Below are 16,886 nucleotides of genomic sequence, written 5' to 3'. Positions count from 1 at the left end.
GTGGCAGAGAATTCTACAGACTCCGCCCCCCCCGACTCTCTGGTGAGGAAATTTCTTATCTCAGTCTGAAGTGATTTACCCCATATCCTTAAACCATGACCGCTTTTATTTTGTATTGTCTTGTTGTGTTCTTCTTACCAAAGTTAAGCACTTTGCATTTTGTATGTCGCTCTGCAACATTTTCAGTTGTTTGAGATTTCCAGCCATGATGGGTTAATTACAAACTTTATTGCAAACTGATTTCATTTCACTGGATTCATTTAAGATTGAGATTATATGTCATTGATTTTAAGACTTAGAAGTAAAAGATGGCCAAGGGGAAAAAAAATGGGCTTTCCTTTCTGACACTGTAGAATGTTTGATATGTCAAATATACCAGCTGCTTTTGTTAGGGAGCCTGTTCAAATGTAATTTATTTTAATGGAGTCACTGTAATCTCATAATAATTTCACAAGATAGCATATTCTGTATAAAACTAGCATTCTATTCAGAAAGGAAAAATAGCTGAGCTAAAATATAGTTTTAAATTATTTGGCAACATGATTTTCATTCCACTATTAGGCATTCTGCTGTTAGCTTTGAGGAGAGATTGCACAAGCTTGGTTTGTTTTCACTTGAACCTTGGAGGATGAGGGAGCAACCTATTAGAAGCCTTCAAAATTGAGTGGCATGGATAAAATGGACTGTCAGTGTCTTTTTCCTGGGGTAGAAATGTCAATTACTAGAGGACATTGGTTTAAGGTAAAGGGAGGTAAGTTTAAAGGAGATGTGAAAGGTAGGCTTTTTTCATACAGAGGGTGGTAAGTGCCTGGAATGTGCTGCCAGAGGACGTGGTGGAGGCAGATACAATAGCAACATTTAAGAGGCTTCGTACAGATATATACGAATAGATAGGGAATAGAAGTTTATGGATGACAGAGAGGCAAAAGGTTTTTAGTTTAGAAGGGCATAATGTGTCAGTACTGTCTTGGTGGTCTGAAGGACCCATTCCTTTGCTGCACTGTTCTTTGTTCTAACTCCAGAAAAATATACAATTGTTTTTAAAAAAAAGTGAAGACACTGGAGATTAGGAAAGCAAAATAATTTCATGTTATTCTGGACAGCTCACTGTGATTTTAATTAATGTTGGCGAGTTTTGAGAAGATTTGTAGCTCAGGTTGAGGTTCTGGATATAGGTTTGCTCGCTGAGCTGGAAGGTTCATTTTCAGACGTTTCACCACATTTTGTGAGCGTCCGGACAAAGCACTGCTGGTGTTTTCTGCTGATGAGCTTTAATTTGTTTTTCTCCTAAATGTGAGCAGCAGTTTAAGCTGATACTGGGAAGATGGAAATATTGTTTTAAATAGTCATTTTGTAGTACAGAACACAAGTACTGCTTGGAAAAGGCACGTTCTGTCGAAACTTTGGCAAAATGTGACCGTTTTCGGCCATATTGTATTAAATTTATAGCTAACTAGTTAAAGTCCATGATACAACTACAGATAAACATTGTGGTCTATTTAAAGTTGAGCCTAAATGGTTAAATGTAACATAATACATCCCCTGCCCTGCCATTTTTATTAAGAGTAGAATGTTGATACAGTACATTCCAGTGTGACCCTTGGCAACCATGGATACTGTTAAAAATCGCACAACCCTAGGTTATAGTCAAACAGGTTTATTTGGAAACACTAGCTTTTGGCATGCTACTCCTTCATCAGGTGGTTGTGTCCATAGCCACCGGATGAAGGAACAGTGCTCCGAATGCTAATGCTTTCAAATAAACCTGTTGGACCATAACCTGGGGTTGTGTGATTTTTAACTTTGTACACCCCAGTCCAACACCAGCATCTCCAGATCATAGATACTGCAAGTAACTGCAGCTCAAGCAATTTCAGCTTCAAGTTCGTGCATTGGAATCTGGGTTTGAAAGTTACCAAGGCACCTTATGTTTTAGGAGGTAATCATGCTCGTTCAGTTCATTTCTTCTGACTTCATCTACAGTCAATGGAAGGGTGTCACTGTGAGTGAGGCAGGTATGGTAACATACAAGACAGTAAGTGAAAACCCTCAGCTCTTCCAATTATCCAAGAAGTTCATTGATTTTGTAGCATGCATAAATGAGACCAGGCACAATAGGGAAGAGAAGCATACTGACAACACGGCTGTTGTGAAGGGGGCCTAATTTACTGGCTATAGCAAAGTTAAGTAGGAAAACAAGTTTGAAGGACTATATAAAGACTGGGAAAATGAATGTACCTAAGTTAAGTGAATGGGCAAAAAAATTGACAGGTGGAATATTATTTAGAAAAGTATGAAATTGTCCTCTTTGGCAGAAAGATCAGAAGGACAGTATTATTTAAATGGAGAGTCATTTTCTTTTGGAGGCTGCAGAATAGTGTGACACAGAGAAACCGGAGTGCCTTCACACATGAAACATCTAACGTTGGCATGTAGGGACAGCAAGTAGGTAGTGTTTTCTAACAGACAGACTTAGGGGTGTATGAAGAAGACATTTGGCATGCTTACTTTCATTGCTCAGACCATTGAGTACCAGAGTTGGGACATGTTGCAGTTATATAGGATATTAGTGAGGCCATTTTGGAGTACTGTGTACAGTTCTGGTGGCTTTCCCCAGTACCAATCTAAACCATTGGAAATTGTTAACCAATATTGTAGCTGTGACGTTTTCCAAGGCAGCAAGGTCCGAAAAGCCATAGTTTCTGACATGAAATCTATAAGCGATCTAAACAATTAGGTTTTGTTTTAATTCATTCGTGGAATATGGACGTCATTGGCTAGGCTCATCCCTAATTGCCAAGAGGGAAGTGAAGAATCAATAACATTGCTGTGAGTCTTGAGTCACATGTAGGCCAGACCAGGTAAGGACGGTAGTTTCCTTCCCCAAAGGACTTAGTGAGCCAAATGGTTTTTTATTCTGATAGTTGGCATCATTAAATTCTTAAATCCAGACGACTATTGAACTTTTCAGATCCCCCAGAACATTAACTGGGTCTCTGGATTAATAGTCCAGTGACAGTGCCACTAGGCCATCGCTTCCCCTAATTAGCTGATTAGTCTGGCTAATTTTGCATTATCATAACTGGATGATGGGCATTGCACCTACGTGTTAGTCAGTTGTGATACTGATAAACAAGTTATCTCTTCACGTCCCTTCTAAAAGACAAACCCTGAAACCGCAATCTCTTGGTGACTGACAGATCTCATGTTGCAATGAATGACCTAAGCAGGGTCAGGAAAATTAGTTTGGGGTGGATATTCACTGTTTTGGAAACTTTTCTTGATCATGTCTGCAGTCACCCAAAAAAATCCATGCTGTGCTGAATCTTTAAAGAAACCAAGCTTAAATTCAGCCACAAGGCCTGCAGGTAGTATTTCTATTTTTGAATGTATTTGCAAAATCAGCCAATGTAAAAGTTTCAATGAACCAGCAAAGTTGGGTATCAAGAGATGGTAATTAATTTTCCTTTCTTGCAAGAAATCTGAATTGATGCATTTAAAGGTGGTAACAGTCTACTTTTCCTAGGTTTGGCTGAAATAGAATGACCAGCAAAAGAAGCATTTTAATGACTGTTCATGGCAGATGCTCAGCACTAACACCTTTTAAAATTACTGGAAATGACTCAAGAAGCAATAGAGAGCAGTTTAATAAGCTAACTTGGTAGCTTAGTAACTTTTATGTAAAACTTTATCAGTATTTGTGTGTTTAACAAAATTAGAGCAATTTGAAGAGCCTTCCCTAACCAAAAGAGAGTTGAGCCTTTAGTGGAGTGGAATGGGGGGAGATTGGGGAGTGTGAGCAGGTGAAGTGCGGAGGGATGGGGAGGGAACAGACAGTCAGGATAAGGCCTGATTCTTAAATCTTGAGCCAGCTCAAAGTTTGGAGAAAACACAGCAGAAGTGATTTTGGCTGTTACTTGCTCAGTTTAAATTTCCTGCACTGGTTCAGCTAATTCTGTGAAGTGTACTGATAAAATCAGTGGAAAATTGTTACATCCTTCAAATCTACACTTTAGTGAGGATCCTTCAAAAAGTTTGATTATAAGGCTATAAATCTATAACAAACTGATTTTTTGCCTTTAGGCTGACCTGATGCTCTCTATTTTTATATTGAATTTCAACAGTTATGGTCTCTTGCATATGTTTTTTCTGTCAGTACTGAATTTTCCCAATGATTTATGAATGCTGTATGAATTTAAAACTAATTGTACTTCCCACATTCTGACTTGGCAGTTGCATCCAAAATGCTCACTTGCATTTTCATTCTCAGCTCCTAATTTAAATGCTGTGCAATTTGTTCCGTTTCAAATCAGAATTATGAGGTTTGATGATTTTACTTTTTTTTTACTGTGAAGTAATTTACATAGAAAATACATGTTAAAATTTCCATTGCATAAGATTTCCTTATAAACCTGTCTCAGGGCAAACCTATGAAGTTATAGATTAATTTAGATCAGAAAACTAATACAAATAATATAGCCAACTAATATAAGCACAGCACTTGTGTTTGACATTTTAGAATTTCCTTTAAAGTGAACTTACAAGTCTGTTTTATTTTCAGAAATTCAAGCTGAATGTTTATCATTTGGCAATTGAAGAGGACATTCAGCGGTAAGTAAAAAACATTTCTGCAATTGTTGCTATGCTGACCTGCAGCGGTCTATACTGGGCCTCAACTTACGCCAATATATTTGATTAAAAAGAGTGAAGACACGGTGGCTAATTTCACAGATAACAACGTGAAGATGGCTAGGAAAGTGTGTTGTGAAGAAGACAGAGGTTGCAGCTGGATATCGATAGATTAACTGAGTCAGTGAAAATCTGGCAAATGGAGTACATGTGGCAAAATTGAAGTTGTTCATTTTGACAGCAAGAATTAAAAAGCGGAGCATTACTTAAGAAGGGAATAATTGCAGAATTTCGAGGTGTTGGCAGATTTAGGTATTTTGGTATATGTCACAAAATGGTCATAAGCAAATATGGAACAAAATGAAGATGGTGCATATTTTGCGATCCTTTATTACTAGAGGAATTGAACAAAAATGTGAGGATAAAAACGGCAAGAACCACAAGCCAAGCTATCCAACCTATTTTTAATAAGACAACCACCTCATTCCAGCTATCAATCTTGTTAATCTTCTCTGACTCACCTGCAACACATTCACATCCTTCCTTAAATAAGGAGCCCAAAACTGCACATTGTATTCAAGAAGTTATCTCATCAATACCATATATAAATGATGCATAACATCTTCATGTTTATACTAAAAACAGTTGGGAATCAGATGAAATCCTGTGGAGCTGAGAGAGTGAAAAGGTTGCTGCAAAAACAGAAGTTTCTGGAAAAGCTCAGCAGGTCTGGCAGTGACTGTGAAGAGAAATCAAAGTTAATGTTTTTTGAGGAAGGGTCACCAGGAATAAATACCTCATTAAAAATAGTTGGACGGCTTGGTTTGTTTCTAGTGGAGTTGAAGAGAGTGAATAGTGACTTGCTTGAAGTGTGCAAGTCTCTGAGTGGTCTTGTGAAGGTCCATGCAGAAAAGATGCTTTCTTTAATGGGTCAGTCCTGAACTAAGAGGCTGTATTTTAAAATTAGGGATTGTTCTTTCAGGATCAAGAATGCTTTCTCTCAGAGGGTTGTACGACTTTGGAAGTCCTAGTTTCAGAAAATGGTGGAGGCAAGGTCGTTGAACTGGCTGTCCCCAGATCCACATCTCCTCCGCATGTCCTGGTGATGTTAGCTCCTCTTCCTGACACTGACGACAAATGTTACCTTGCCCGTTCCTTACAGCGATGCTTGCTACCCGTTGCAATCTTCACCTTTCTCAATCCTCTTGGAAGTGCTAACTATCTAACTCAGAGCATTATTAGGACCGTTTGGAGTTAGCAGTGCTGCTGGGATGGCTGAATTACATTGATTCTGTGCAGAGAACTCGGTGATCAGTCAAGAGCAGTTGGATGGCTCTGTGCTGTTAAAGGAAGAAGTTCAAGGAATTAGTAGGCCGCTATGTATTTGAGTCATGAATCAAATGAAATCCTGTGGACCTGAGAGAATGGAAAGGTTGCTGCAAAAACAGAAGTTTCTGGAAAAGCTCTTGTGAAGAGAAATCAGCCTTAACAGGGTCACTCTTTCTCAGAACGGATGGTAGCTAGGAAATTGTTGTTTATATGCAGTAGATAGGGTGGGGGGCAGGGGTAAGGAGTAAATGCTGGTAAGGGATAGAGCCTGAAGAGAGAGAAGAACAGTTGGACAAACTGAGGAATGGATAACAATGTGGCTAGGATGGTAAATAGCTGTTAATGGAGACTGTTGGTGGATAACAATAGGTAGTGTGTCATAGCAGACTGTGATAACAAGACCTGGTGTACGTGATGGGGGGCTAGGACATGGAGTTCAGGCCCTAAAATTATTAAACTTGATATTGTGTCCGGACGGCTGCAGGGTCCCCAAGCGAAAATGAGGTGGTGTTCTTCCAGCTAATGCTGAGCTTTGCTGGAGTACTGCAGCAAGCCTGAGGCGCAGTTGTTGGCCAGGAAACAGGGTGGTGTGTTAAAGTGGCAGGCAACTGGAAGCTCAACGTAGATGTTCTGCGAATTGATCACTCAGTCTACGCTTCGCTTCCCCAATGTAGAGGAGGCCACATTGTGGGCAGTGAATGCAGTCGACTAGATTGTGACAAGTGCAAGTAAAGTGCTGCTTCACCCGGAAGGTACGTCTGGGCCCTTGGATAATGAGGAGGGAGGAGGTAAATGGGCAGGTGGTACGCCTTCGGTGGTTGCATGGAAGATGCCCTGGGGCTGGAGGGAGGTGTCAGAAGTGAAGGAAGAGTGGACCAGGGTGTCCCAGAGGAAATGATCCCTGTGGAAGGTGGTTGAGGGAATATGTGTTGGTGATGGTATCTCACTGGAGGCTGCGAAAATGGTGGCTGATGATGATCATCTGGATGTGGATGCTGGTGGGATGGTAGGTGAGTACAAGAGGAACCCCCTCACTGCTGCAGGAAGGAAGAGAGGAAGGGAGGGTGGAAGTGCGGGAGATGAGTTGGACCCGGTGGAAGGCCATGTCTACAACAGTGCTGGGGAATCCTTGGTTGAGGAAGAAGGTGGACGTTTTGGAGATTACCTTATCAAAGTTGGCCTCATTAGAACATATGCGAGAGTTGGAGGAACTGCGAGAATTGAATGGCGTACTTGCAGGAAGCAGGGTAAAGTCCAGGTAGCTGTGGGAGTCTGGGGTTTATAGTGGATATTAGTGGCCAGTCTGTCCCCGGAAATGGAAACAGACGTGTTGAAGAAGCAAAAGGAGGAGTCAGTTGTGGACCAGGGGAAGGTGAGAGTGGAGTGGAAATTGTAAACGAAATTGATGAACTTGTCTAATTCCAGACAAGAGAGAGAAGCAGCACCAATGATATTGATATATCGGAGAAAGAGTTGTGGGCCGGGGCTGGAATAAGACTGGAGCAAGGCATGTTCCCCCATACTCCATGAAGAGACAGGCATAACTGGGGCCCATGCGAATGCCCATGACCATCCCTCTGACCTGAAGAAAATGAGTTAAAAGAGAAGTTGTTGGGGGTGGGAATTAGCACGGCCAAGAAGAGGAGCATGGTGGTGCCTGGGAATGGTTCAAGCCTTTGCCCTAGGAAGAAGCAGAGAACCCTGGGACCATCCTGATGGGGGATGGACATATATGTCCATGATAAAGAGGAGGCAGCTGGAGCCCGCAAACAGGGAATTTTGAAACTGGAGTAAGGCGTCAGAGGAATCACGATGTACATGGGCAGGAACAAGACCAGGAGAGAAAAGACTGAGTCAAGGTAGGAAGAGACTGGTTCTGTGGGGCAGGATCAGGCAGCAATAATGGGTCTGACCGGGCAGACCAGTTTGTGGATTTTCAGAAGGAGATAGAAGTGAGCTGTATGCGGCTGGGCACTATTGGCTTGGAATAGTGGCTGGGGGGGGGGGGAAGGAAAGAGGGAAGAGAAAGATGTCAGTGACTGTAGTTGATACAATGGCCTGATGGCCATGGTGGAATCATGGTCTAGGAGGAGGTATCTGAGAGCTGGTGCTTAGCCTCTGCAATGTAAAGGTCAGTCCACCAGGCTACAACAGCACCACCCTTATCCGCAGTCGTAATAATGCTTGGGAGCCTCCTGTGAAGCGCTTCTGCAATGCACTGAGGATGTCACCTAGACAGGGGATGAAACGTTTGCAAGACAAATTCCCAGCTCAGCAAACAGAACCACAAAGAGCACCCGAGCTACAAATCTTCTCCCAAACTTCAAATAAAATTGGGGCTGGATCTAACCACATGGATTGCAGTTAATTCGGAGGGAGTTAGGTTGGATTGGGTAATGGGGACAGAGAAATTGAAGCGACCAATATCACGTTGACAGTTCTTGATTAACAGATTGAGTGCAGGTAGAATGCTCGAGGAAGGGGTTCAGGTTGAGGGAGAGTGTTAGAGCTGGGTGCAGGGGTCTGAGGGACGGAGAGAGGACCTTTGCCCAAAGAAATTAATGCGGAGGCAAAGATGACAGAAGAAGAGTTCAACGTCATGTTGTGCCTAAAGTTCATTGAGCTGGAAGAACAACACCTTATTTCCATATGGGGACAATGCAGTCCTTCAGACTCAACATTGAGTTCAATAATTTTAGGACCTGAATTCTCCCATGTCCTAGCCCCCTACAACACACACCAGACCTTGTTATCACAGACTGTTATTACACATTACCCATTGTTAGTCACTAACAGTCCCCATTAACAGTCATTCGCTCTCCTAGCCAGATCATTATCCACTCCTCTGTCTGTCTAATAGTCCTTCTCTCTCTTTGGGCTGATTCCTAGCAAAGTTTACTCCTTAACACTTCTTCCCACCCTGTCTTCTGTGTATAAACCGGCGTTTTCCGAAGTACCATCCGTTCTGAGGAAGGGTCACCTCAGACCCAAAACGTTAACTCTGATTTCTCTTCACAGATGCTGCCAGACCTGCTGACGTTTCGAGCCACTTTAGCTGTTTTATTTCTGATTTGCAGCATCTGCAGCTCTTTGAGGTTTTATTTGAAAAGGTTGCTGGCTCTGTGTACAAGGAAGACATAAAGGGAGCTTTGAAGAGGCCTATGAGCATTACTACTTAAATATGGCTGAGAAAATGGAGATTGAAAAGCTCATAAGCAGTGTTTGCTTGATGCAGTTGAGCAAGATGGAAGCTCAAGTAAAATCCCAGCTGCAGGACTGGCATGGTAAGACTATAAGACCATAAGACATAGGAGTAAAAGTAAGGCCATTCGGCCCATCGAGTCCACTCCACCATTTAATCATGGCTGATGGGCGTTTCAATTCCACTGACCCACACTATCCACATAGCCCTTAATTCCTTGCGAGATCAAGAATTTATCAATCTCTGCCTTGAAGACACTTAATGTCCCGGCCTCCACTGCGCTCTGTGGCAATGAATTCTGCAGGCCCACCACTCTCTGGCTGAAGAATTGTCTCCTCATTTCCCTTCTAAATTGCCCCCCTCTAATTCTAAGGCTGTGCCCATGAGTCTGAGTATCCCCGCCTGACGGAAGGAATTTTCCAGCATCTACCCTTTCTAAGCCATGCATTATCTTGTAAGTTTCTATTAAAGCTCCCCTCGACCTTCTAAACTCTAATGAATACAATCCCAGGATCCTCCGCCGATCATCATATGGTAGGCTACCATTCCAGGGATCATCTGTGTGAATCTCCGCTGGACTCCACTCCAGTACCAGTATGTCCTTCCTCAGGTATGGGGCTCAAAATTGGACACAGTTTTCTAAATAGGGCCTAACTAGAGCTTTACAAAGTCCCAGAAGCATGTTGCTGTTTTTATATTCCAACCCTCTTGAGATAAATGGCAACATTACATTTGCCTTCTTAAACTTGCAAATCAAACTTTAGAGAATCCTGGACTCGCACTCTCAGATCCCTTTGTACTTTGGCTTTATGAATTTTCTCACCATTTTTAAAAACTAGTCCCTGCCTGTATTCTTTTTTTCCAAAATGCAAGACCTCGCACTTTCTCACGTTGAATTTACTCAGACATTTCCTGGACCAGAACTAAAAATGTGTTGCTGGAAAAGCGCAGCAGGTGAGGCAGCATCCAAGGAACAGGAGAATCAACGTTTTGGGCATAAGCTCTTCTTCAGGAATGAGGAAAGTGTGTCCAGCAGGCTAAGATAAAAGGTAGGGAGGAGGGACTTGGGGGAAGGGGCATTGGAAATGCGATAGGTGGAAGTAGGTCAAGGTGAGGGTGATAGGGCGGAGAGGTCAGGAAGAAGATTGCAGGTTAGGAAGGCGGTTCTGAGTTCGAGGGATTTGACTGAGACAAGGTGGAGGGAGGGGAAATGAGGAAACTGCAGAAATCTGAGTTCATCCCTTGTGGTTGGAGGGTTCCTACGCAGAAGATGAGGCGCTCTTTCTCCAACCGTCGTGTTGCTATGGTCTGGTGATGGAGGAGTCCAAGGACCTGCATGTCATTGGTGGAGTGGGAGGTGGAGTTGAAGTGTTGAGCCACGGGGTGGTTGGGTTGGTTGGTCCGGGTGTCCCAGAGGTATTCTCTGAAACGTTCTGCAAGTAGGCGGCCTGTCTCCCCAATCTTCCACCTAGGAACCCTCCAACCACAAGGGATGAACTCTGATTTCTCCAGTTTCCTCATTTCCCCTCCCCCCACTTTGTCTCAGTCAAATCCCTCGAACCGCCTTCCTAACCTGCAATCTTCTTCCTGACCTCTCCGCCCCACCCTACTCCAGCCTATCACCCTCACCTTGACTTCCTTCCACCTATCGCATTTCCAACGCCCCTCCCCCAAGTTCCTCCTCCCTACCTTTTATCTTAGCCTGCTGGACACCCTTTCCTCATTCCTGAAGAAGGGCTTATGCCTGAAACGTCGATTCTCCTGTTCCTTGGATGCTGCCTGACTTGCTGCGCTTTTCCAGCAACACATTTTCAGCTCTGATCTCCAGCATCTGCAGTCTTCATTTTCTCCTCGAACATTTCCTGGACCACTCTCCTAAACTGTCTAAATCTTTCTGCAGTCTCCCTACCTCCTCAGTACTACCTGCCTGTCCGCCTAACTTCGTATCATCGACGAATTTCATATATAAAGTGAACAGCTGCAGCCCGAACATTGAATCCTGCGGGACCCCACTTACAACTAACTGCCATTCCGAAAAAGAGCCTTTTTTCCCAACTCTCTGCTTTCTGTCAGACAGCCAATCCCCAATCCATGCTAGTAGCTCACCTCGAACACCATGGGCCCTCGCCCCACTCAGCAGCCTCCCGTGAGGCACCTTTATCAAAGGTCTTTTGGAGGTCTAGATAAATAACATTTACTGGGTTTCCCTGGTCTAACCTACTTGTTACCTCTTCAAAGAATTCTAACAAGTTTGTCAGGCATGACCTCCCCTTACTAAATCCATACTGACTTGTTCTAATCCGACTCTCCACTTCCAAGAATTTAGAAATCTCATCCTTGACGATGGATTCTAGAATTATACCTATAACTGAGGTTAGGCTAGTTGGCCCAAAATTTTCCATCTTTTGTCTTGATCCTTTCTTGAACAAGGGGGTTACTACAACGACTTTCCAATTATGATCACTGCCTCTTAAGTGTTCCCTTACTTTAAGATATTTTATAAAGTCTGGCTCTTATATAGAACTAAGTTGTCTATGATATCTAGATATCTAAGATGGCTAGATGTCAACGAAGAGCTGGAGTTGTCTTTGTTGAGTGGACTTCACCAATTTCCTCATTTCCCCTCCCCCTCTTCCCCCCCCACCCCCCGTACCTTACCCCAATTCCAACCTTCCAGCTCAGCACCATCCTCATGACCTGTCCCACCTGTCAATTTTCCTTCCCACCTATCCACTTGACCCTCCTCTCTGATCTATCACCTTCATCCCCACCTTCGTCCATCTATTGTACTCTTGGCTCCCCAGCCCCACACCCCTCCCATTTATCTCTCCATCCTGGAGGCTCCCTTTCTTCATTCCTGATGAAGGGCTTTTGCCCAAACGTCGATTTTCCTGCTCCTTGGATGCTGCCTTACCTGCTATGCTTTTCCAGCACCACTCTAATCTAGACTCTTGATTTCCAGCATCCGCAGTACCAATTCTGCCCACAACAAATCTAGTCAATTCTTAACTGACATCAGTTGTATCACATAACATTTAAACACTTATGCTAGAAAGCTATAATCCTAATAATGCAATTCATCTTTGGGCATCTGTACGGTCAGCATGTTACCTAATAGCAGACCAACATCATATACTTCAAAAGATTCCATTTCATCAATACTATAACAGTATGAGATTAATACAGATACCAGCAGAATAACAATGATGGTTGCCTTGAGGCTTTCATTTTGTGTCTTCTGTCCAGGGCTTGCAGACGGGTGCACCTTGGATATCCCTGAATTGTACCTGGCTTCATGTTTAAAGCCATTGTTTGTATACAACATTCAGTCACACTTCATACTAATTGTTTTTGATTCTGTATTTTGGCTGTTGAAATTTATCATCAAGACACTGTCACAAGCTGAATTTGTTTTGACATAAGTCAACGAAAAGCTTGACAGCACTTAGCTGGATACCCAGTTTAAAAAAAACTCCAGTTCTGTTTTTTCCTTATAAAGATCACAAAAATGATTTATATCTGTACAGTGTTACTAGTACTTTGTGCTATCTTTTTTAATATATTAAATTAAGTAATTTTGTTTGCATACTATTTAACATTGCTATTTCATTTGATTGCTGCAAGTATTTGGAGCTGCTATTGTTTGTGGATATTGAGATCAGACCTGGTAATAGCACTTTAAAGAATGTAAATGTCAAACATTTTGGAATAATTATGAACCCTCTAAACCTGTCTTCAATGAAGGTCTTCTGAAAATCCCTAGGTAATGTCATTTTTATCTAACAATACGTTATAAAGCTTTCCTGTCAGAATTGTTCAATCTTTCCACTCAGTGTTCTGTCTATAAAGTAAGTGCTTCTGTATTTTAATATTTATTGATAAAGATTTTCATTTTCTTCTTTGATTTCCACTGATGTGATTTCCTGTGGTGAGTGAAGTGGCACCAATGAGATTCGTGATCTGTTCACTATCTAACAAATCAGTGCTTTCACTGAGCATCTGCCACTTTGAACAGAAAATTGAAACAAAAGTTCTTTTTCCTCTCTGTATGGATTGGGTGAAGCTGCTACGCTGCATGGGACTGAATCATTGTGCAACTTTACTGTCTGTATTGGACTGAGAAGCTGTTACAGGAATAGAACGACAATGGTTCCTGATGCAATTTGTCTTCCTTTAAAGAAAACAGACAGCAGTTTAGAGAGAAACTTGCAGAACCGCACAATATTGACTGAAGCAGATCCTTCAGCTGAACAGGGATTGAAGATCTACTCTTACTTTAAGAGAATAAGCATGAATCATCATGGAAGAGATTGGGAGAACCATGGCACACTGATTAGTAAGGTTAAATCCAGGGGGGAGTTAGCCAATTGGATAGAAAATTGGTTTGAAAGTAGGAGACAGAGGGTAGTGATAGAGGACTTTTTTCAGACTGAGGCCTGTGATTAGTGGTGCACCAGAAGGATTTGTGCTGAGTTCACCACTTTTCATAATTTATATAAATGATTTGGATCTGAATGTAGGAAGAATAGTGAGTAAGTTTGCAGATGACACCAAAATAGGTGGTGTATGGACAGTGAAGAAGATTATCTCTGAATACAAAGGGACCTTGATCAGGTGGGCTAATTTGTGAGGAGTGGCAGATGGATTTTAATTTAGATAAATGTGATGTGTTGCCTTTTTAGTAAGGCAAACAAAGGTAAGGATTTATATAGTTAATGATCAAGCCCTGGGAAATGTTGCCAAACAAAGAGACCTAGGGGTTCAGGTGCACAGTTCCTTGAAAGTGAAGTCGCAGATAGACAGGTGATGAGGAAGGCATTTAGTAGGCTTACCTTCATTGGCCAGAACATTGAGTATAGGAGTTGGGACATCATGTTGCAGCTGTACAAGACATTGGTAAGCCATCTTTAGAATACTGTGTACAATTCTTGTCACCCTCCTATAGGAAGGATGTTGTTAAACTTGGAAGGGTTTTTACAGGGATGTTGCCTGGACTTGAGAGGCTGAAGAGGTTGGGGCTTTTCTTCCCTGGTGCATTGGAGGCTGAAGAATCATGATGGGCATGGATAGGGTGAATAGCCAAGGTCTTTTTCCCACGGTGGGGAGTCCATAACTAGGTTCACCATAGGCTTAGGGGGAGAGTGGAAAGATTTTAAAAAGACCTAAAGGACAACGTTTTCATGCAGTGGGTGCTGTGTGTGTGGAATAAGCTACCAGAGGAAGTGGTGGAGGTGGGTACAACTACAGCATATTAAAAGGCAGGTGAGTGGGTATATGACTGGGAAGGGTTTAGAAGGATATGGGCCAAATCCTGACAAATGTGATTTGATCAGATTGGGATGTCTGGTTGGACTGAAATGTCTGCTTCCATGCTGTATGACTCTACGTCTTAGAGATGGTAGTATTCTCATACGTCTGCTGTCTTCACTGTATTAGGCAGTAGAATTACAGCTTTGCTAGAAGCTTTCAAAAGAGCAGGGGAAGTTGCTATAACGCACATTGTAGATGGTGTCCTTACTATGTGCAGGTGCTGATACAAACATTGGACACAGGAGATATGGTTAGTAAGTTTGCAGGTGACACCAAAATTGGAGGTGAAGTAGAGAGCCAAGAAGGTTACCTCCGAGTACAATGGGATCTTGATCAGATGGGCCAATGGGCTGAGGTGTGGCAAGTGAAGTACAATTTTAGATAAATGTGAGGTATTGCATTTTGGAAAGGCAAATGAGGGCAGGACTTATACATTTAACGGTAAGGTCATGGGGAGTGCTGTTGAACAGAGACTGTAGAGTGCAGGTTCATAGTTCCTTGAAAGTGGAATCGCAGGTAGACAGCATAGTGAAGGCGGCATTGGTATGCTTGCCTTAGTCAGTGCATTGAGTATAGGAGTTGGGAGGTCATGTTGTGGCTGTATAGGACATTGGTTAGAACACTGTTTGAATACTATGTCCAATGCTGTGTACAATTCTGATCTCCTTGCTGTAGGAAGGATGTTGTGAAACTTGAAAGGATTTAGGAAAGATTAACAAGGATGTTGCTGGGGTGGAGGGTTTGAGCTATAGGGAGAAGCCGAATAGGCTGGGGCTGTTTTCTCTGGAACATTGGAGGCTGATGGGTGATGTTGTAGAAGTTTGTAATATCATGAGGGGCATGGCTAGGATAAATAGACAAAGTCTTTTCCCCAAGGTGGGGGAGTCCAAACCTAGAGGGCATAAGTTTAAGGTGAGAGGGGAAAGTTTTAAAAGGGACCTAAGGGGCAACTTTTTCACATATAGCGTGATGCGTGTATGGAATGAGTTGCCAGAAGAAATGATGGAGGCTGGTACAATTTCAACACTTGAAAGGTATCTAGGGTAAATGAATAGGAAGGGTTTAGAGGGATATGGGCAAAGTGCTGGCAGGTGGAACTAGATTTATGTAGAAAACCTGGTGGATGAGTTGGACTCAAGGGTCTGTTTCTGTGCTGTACAGCTCTATGACTCTAAGTAAAGGTTTAAAGTGCTGATTGCTGATCAAATAATCTTTTCATTTTGGATGGTGTTGAATTTCTTAAGTGTTATGGAGCTAAACTTATCCAGGCAATTGAAGAATATTCAATCTTACTCCTCACTTATGTTGGTGGTGACAAAGCTATGAGAGTTAGATAAGCACCTCTTCACAGCATACCCAGCCTCTGGACTGCTCGAGTAACCATAGTATGCATGTGGTTGTTACAGTTAAGTTACTGTTCAATGGTGGATTCCCATGATGGAAGATTCAATAATGGCAATGACATTGGCTACCAAAAGGAAGTGTTTGGACTTTCTCTTGCTGATTTGGCCATTATCTGATGGACAGAAAGAGCTGCTTTAATTATGTAACAAGATAGAAACAACAAAGTGAGCATTGGCCCCTTAGAGAGCAAGGCTGGGAAATTATAATGGGAAATGAGGAAATGGCAGAGGAGTTGAACAAGAACTTTGCATCAGTTTTCAAAGTAGAAGACACTGAAAGTAAGAGATAAAAGGAGGAGAGGAAATAAATACAATAACTATCACTGGAGAAAATGTAGTAGGGAAACCAATAAAGTCCCCTGGTCTTGATGGAATGCATCCTAGGAAATTAAAGAAAGTAGTACAGGGACAGTGCACTTATTAATGAGTTAGATGAGGAAACTAAACATCGCAGAGTTTTCAAACAACGCTGTTGGGTGGGATGGTGAATTGACCATGTTTTTTAAAAAAATGAAAGTCTCAGAATGATACCTACTCAAACCAAATAAATTTCAACATATTTGCTGAAACTGACTTTTCAGTTACAAAAATGGAAGTTGTTGGAAAAGTTCAGCAGAGCAGGCAGCATCTGTGGAGAAAAATCACCGTTAACATTTCAGGTCGAGTGACCCTTCCTCAGAACTGACTTTTCAGTAGTTTGACTAGATACCAAGATGAACAAATTCAGTGCTCCTTCTTTAAAAAAAAGCTAAATCACAAGATAGAATTAAAATACACTATTATTGCAGTTATTCCATTGAAGTGAACCAAGCATCCCAATTGTGTACGGGATAGACTGTGAATTTTGAATAAAACTCTCGAGTGTTTATTCAAAAATATCCTTTCTCTATGAGTTAATACTGCATTCTGCTCTATTATGGTACAAGGTGATTTGTGAATTTAATACCTCATGCATACACAAAATAAATTTTCAGAACAATGCTCACTGGCTTTTGGACATTAGCATAAGGCAT

The 16,886-nt window shown here is 42.1% G+C and overlaps 1 protein-coding gene across 1 annotated transcript in view; it reads left to right on the top strand.

Moving 5' to 3' along the window:
* LOC140496165 (uncharacterized) overlaps positions 1-16,886 on the top strand; it is a 549,133-nt gene that overhangs the window by 157,363 nt on the left and 374,884 nt on the right. Inside the window, exon 2 of the mRNA XM_072595683.1 lies at positions 4,562-4,611. Coding sequence (XP_072451784.1) covers positions 4,575-4,611 — 37 coding nt within the window. The 5' untranslated portion in view covers positions 4,562-4,574. The remainder of the gene's footprint in view (positions 1-4,561; positions 4,612-16,886) is intronic.

Source organism: Chiloscyllium punctatum, chromosome 26, assembly GCF_047496795.1.
Source record: "Chiloscyllium punctatum isolate Juve2018m chromosome 26, sChiPun1.3, whole genome shotgun sequence".
Lineage (NCBI taxonomy): Eukaryota > Metazoa > Chordata > Chondrichthyes > Orectolobiformes > Hemiscylliidae > Chiloscyllium > Chiloscyllium punctatum.
Note: the sequence above shows the minus strand (reverse complement) of the source record. Positions and strands in the feature narration are given on the sequence as shown.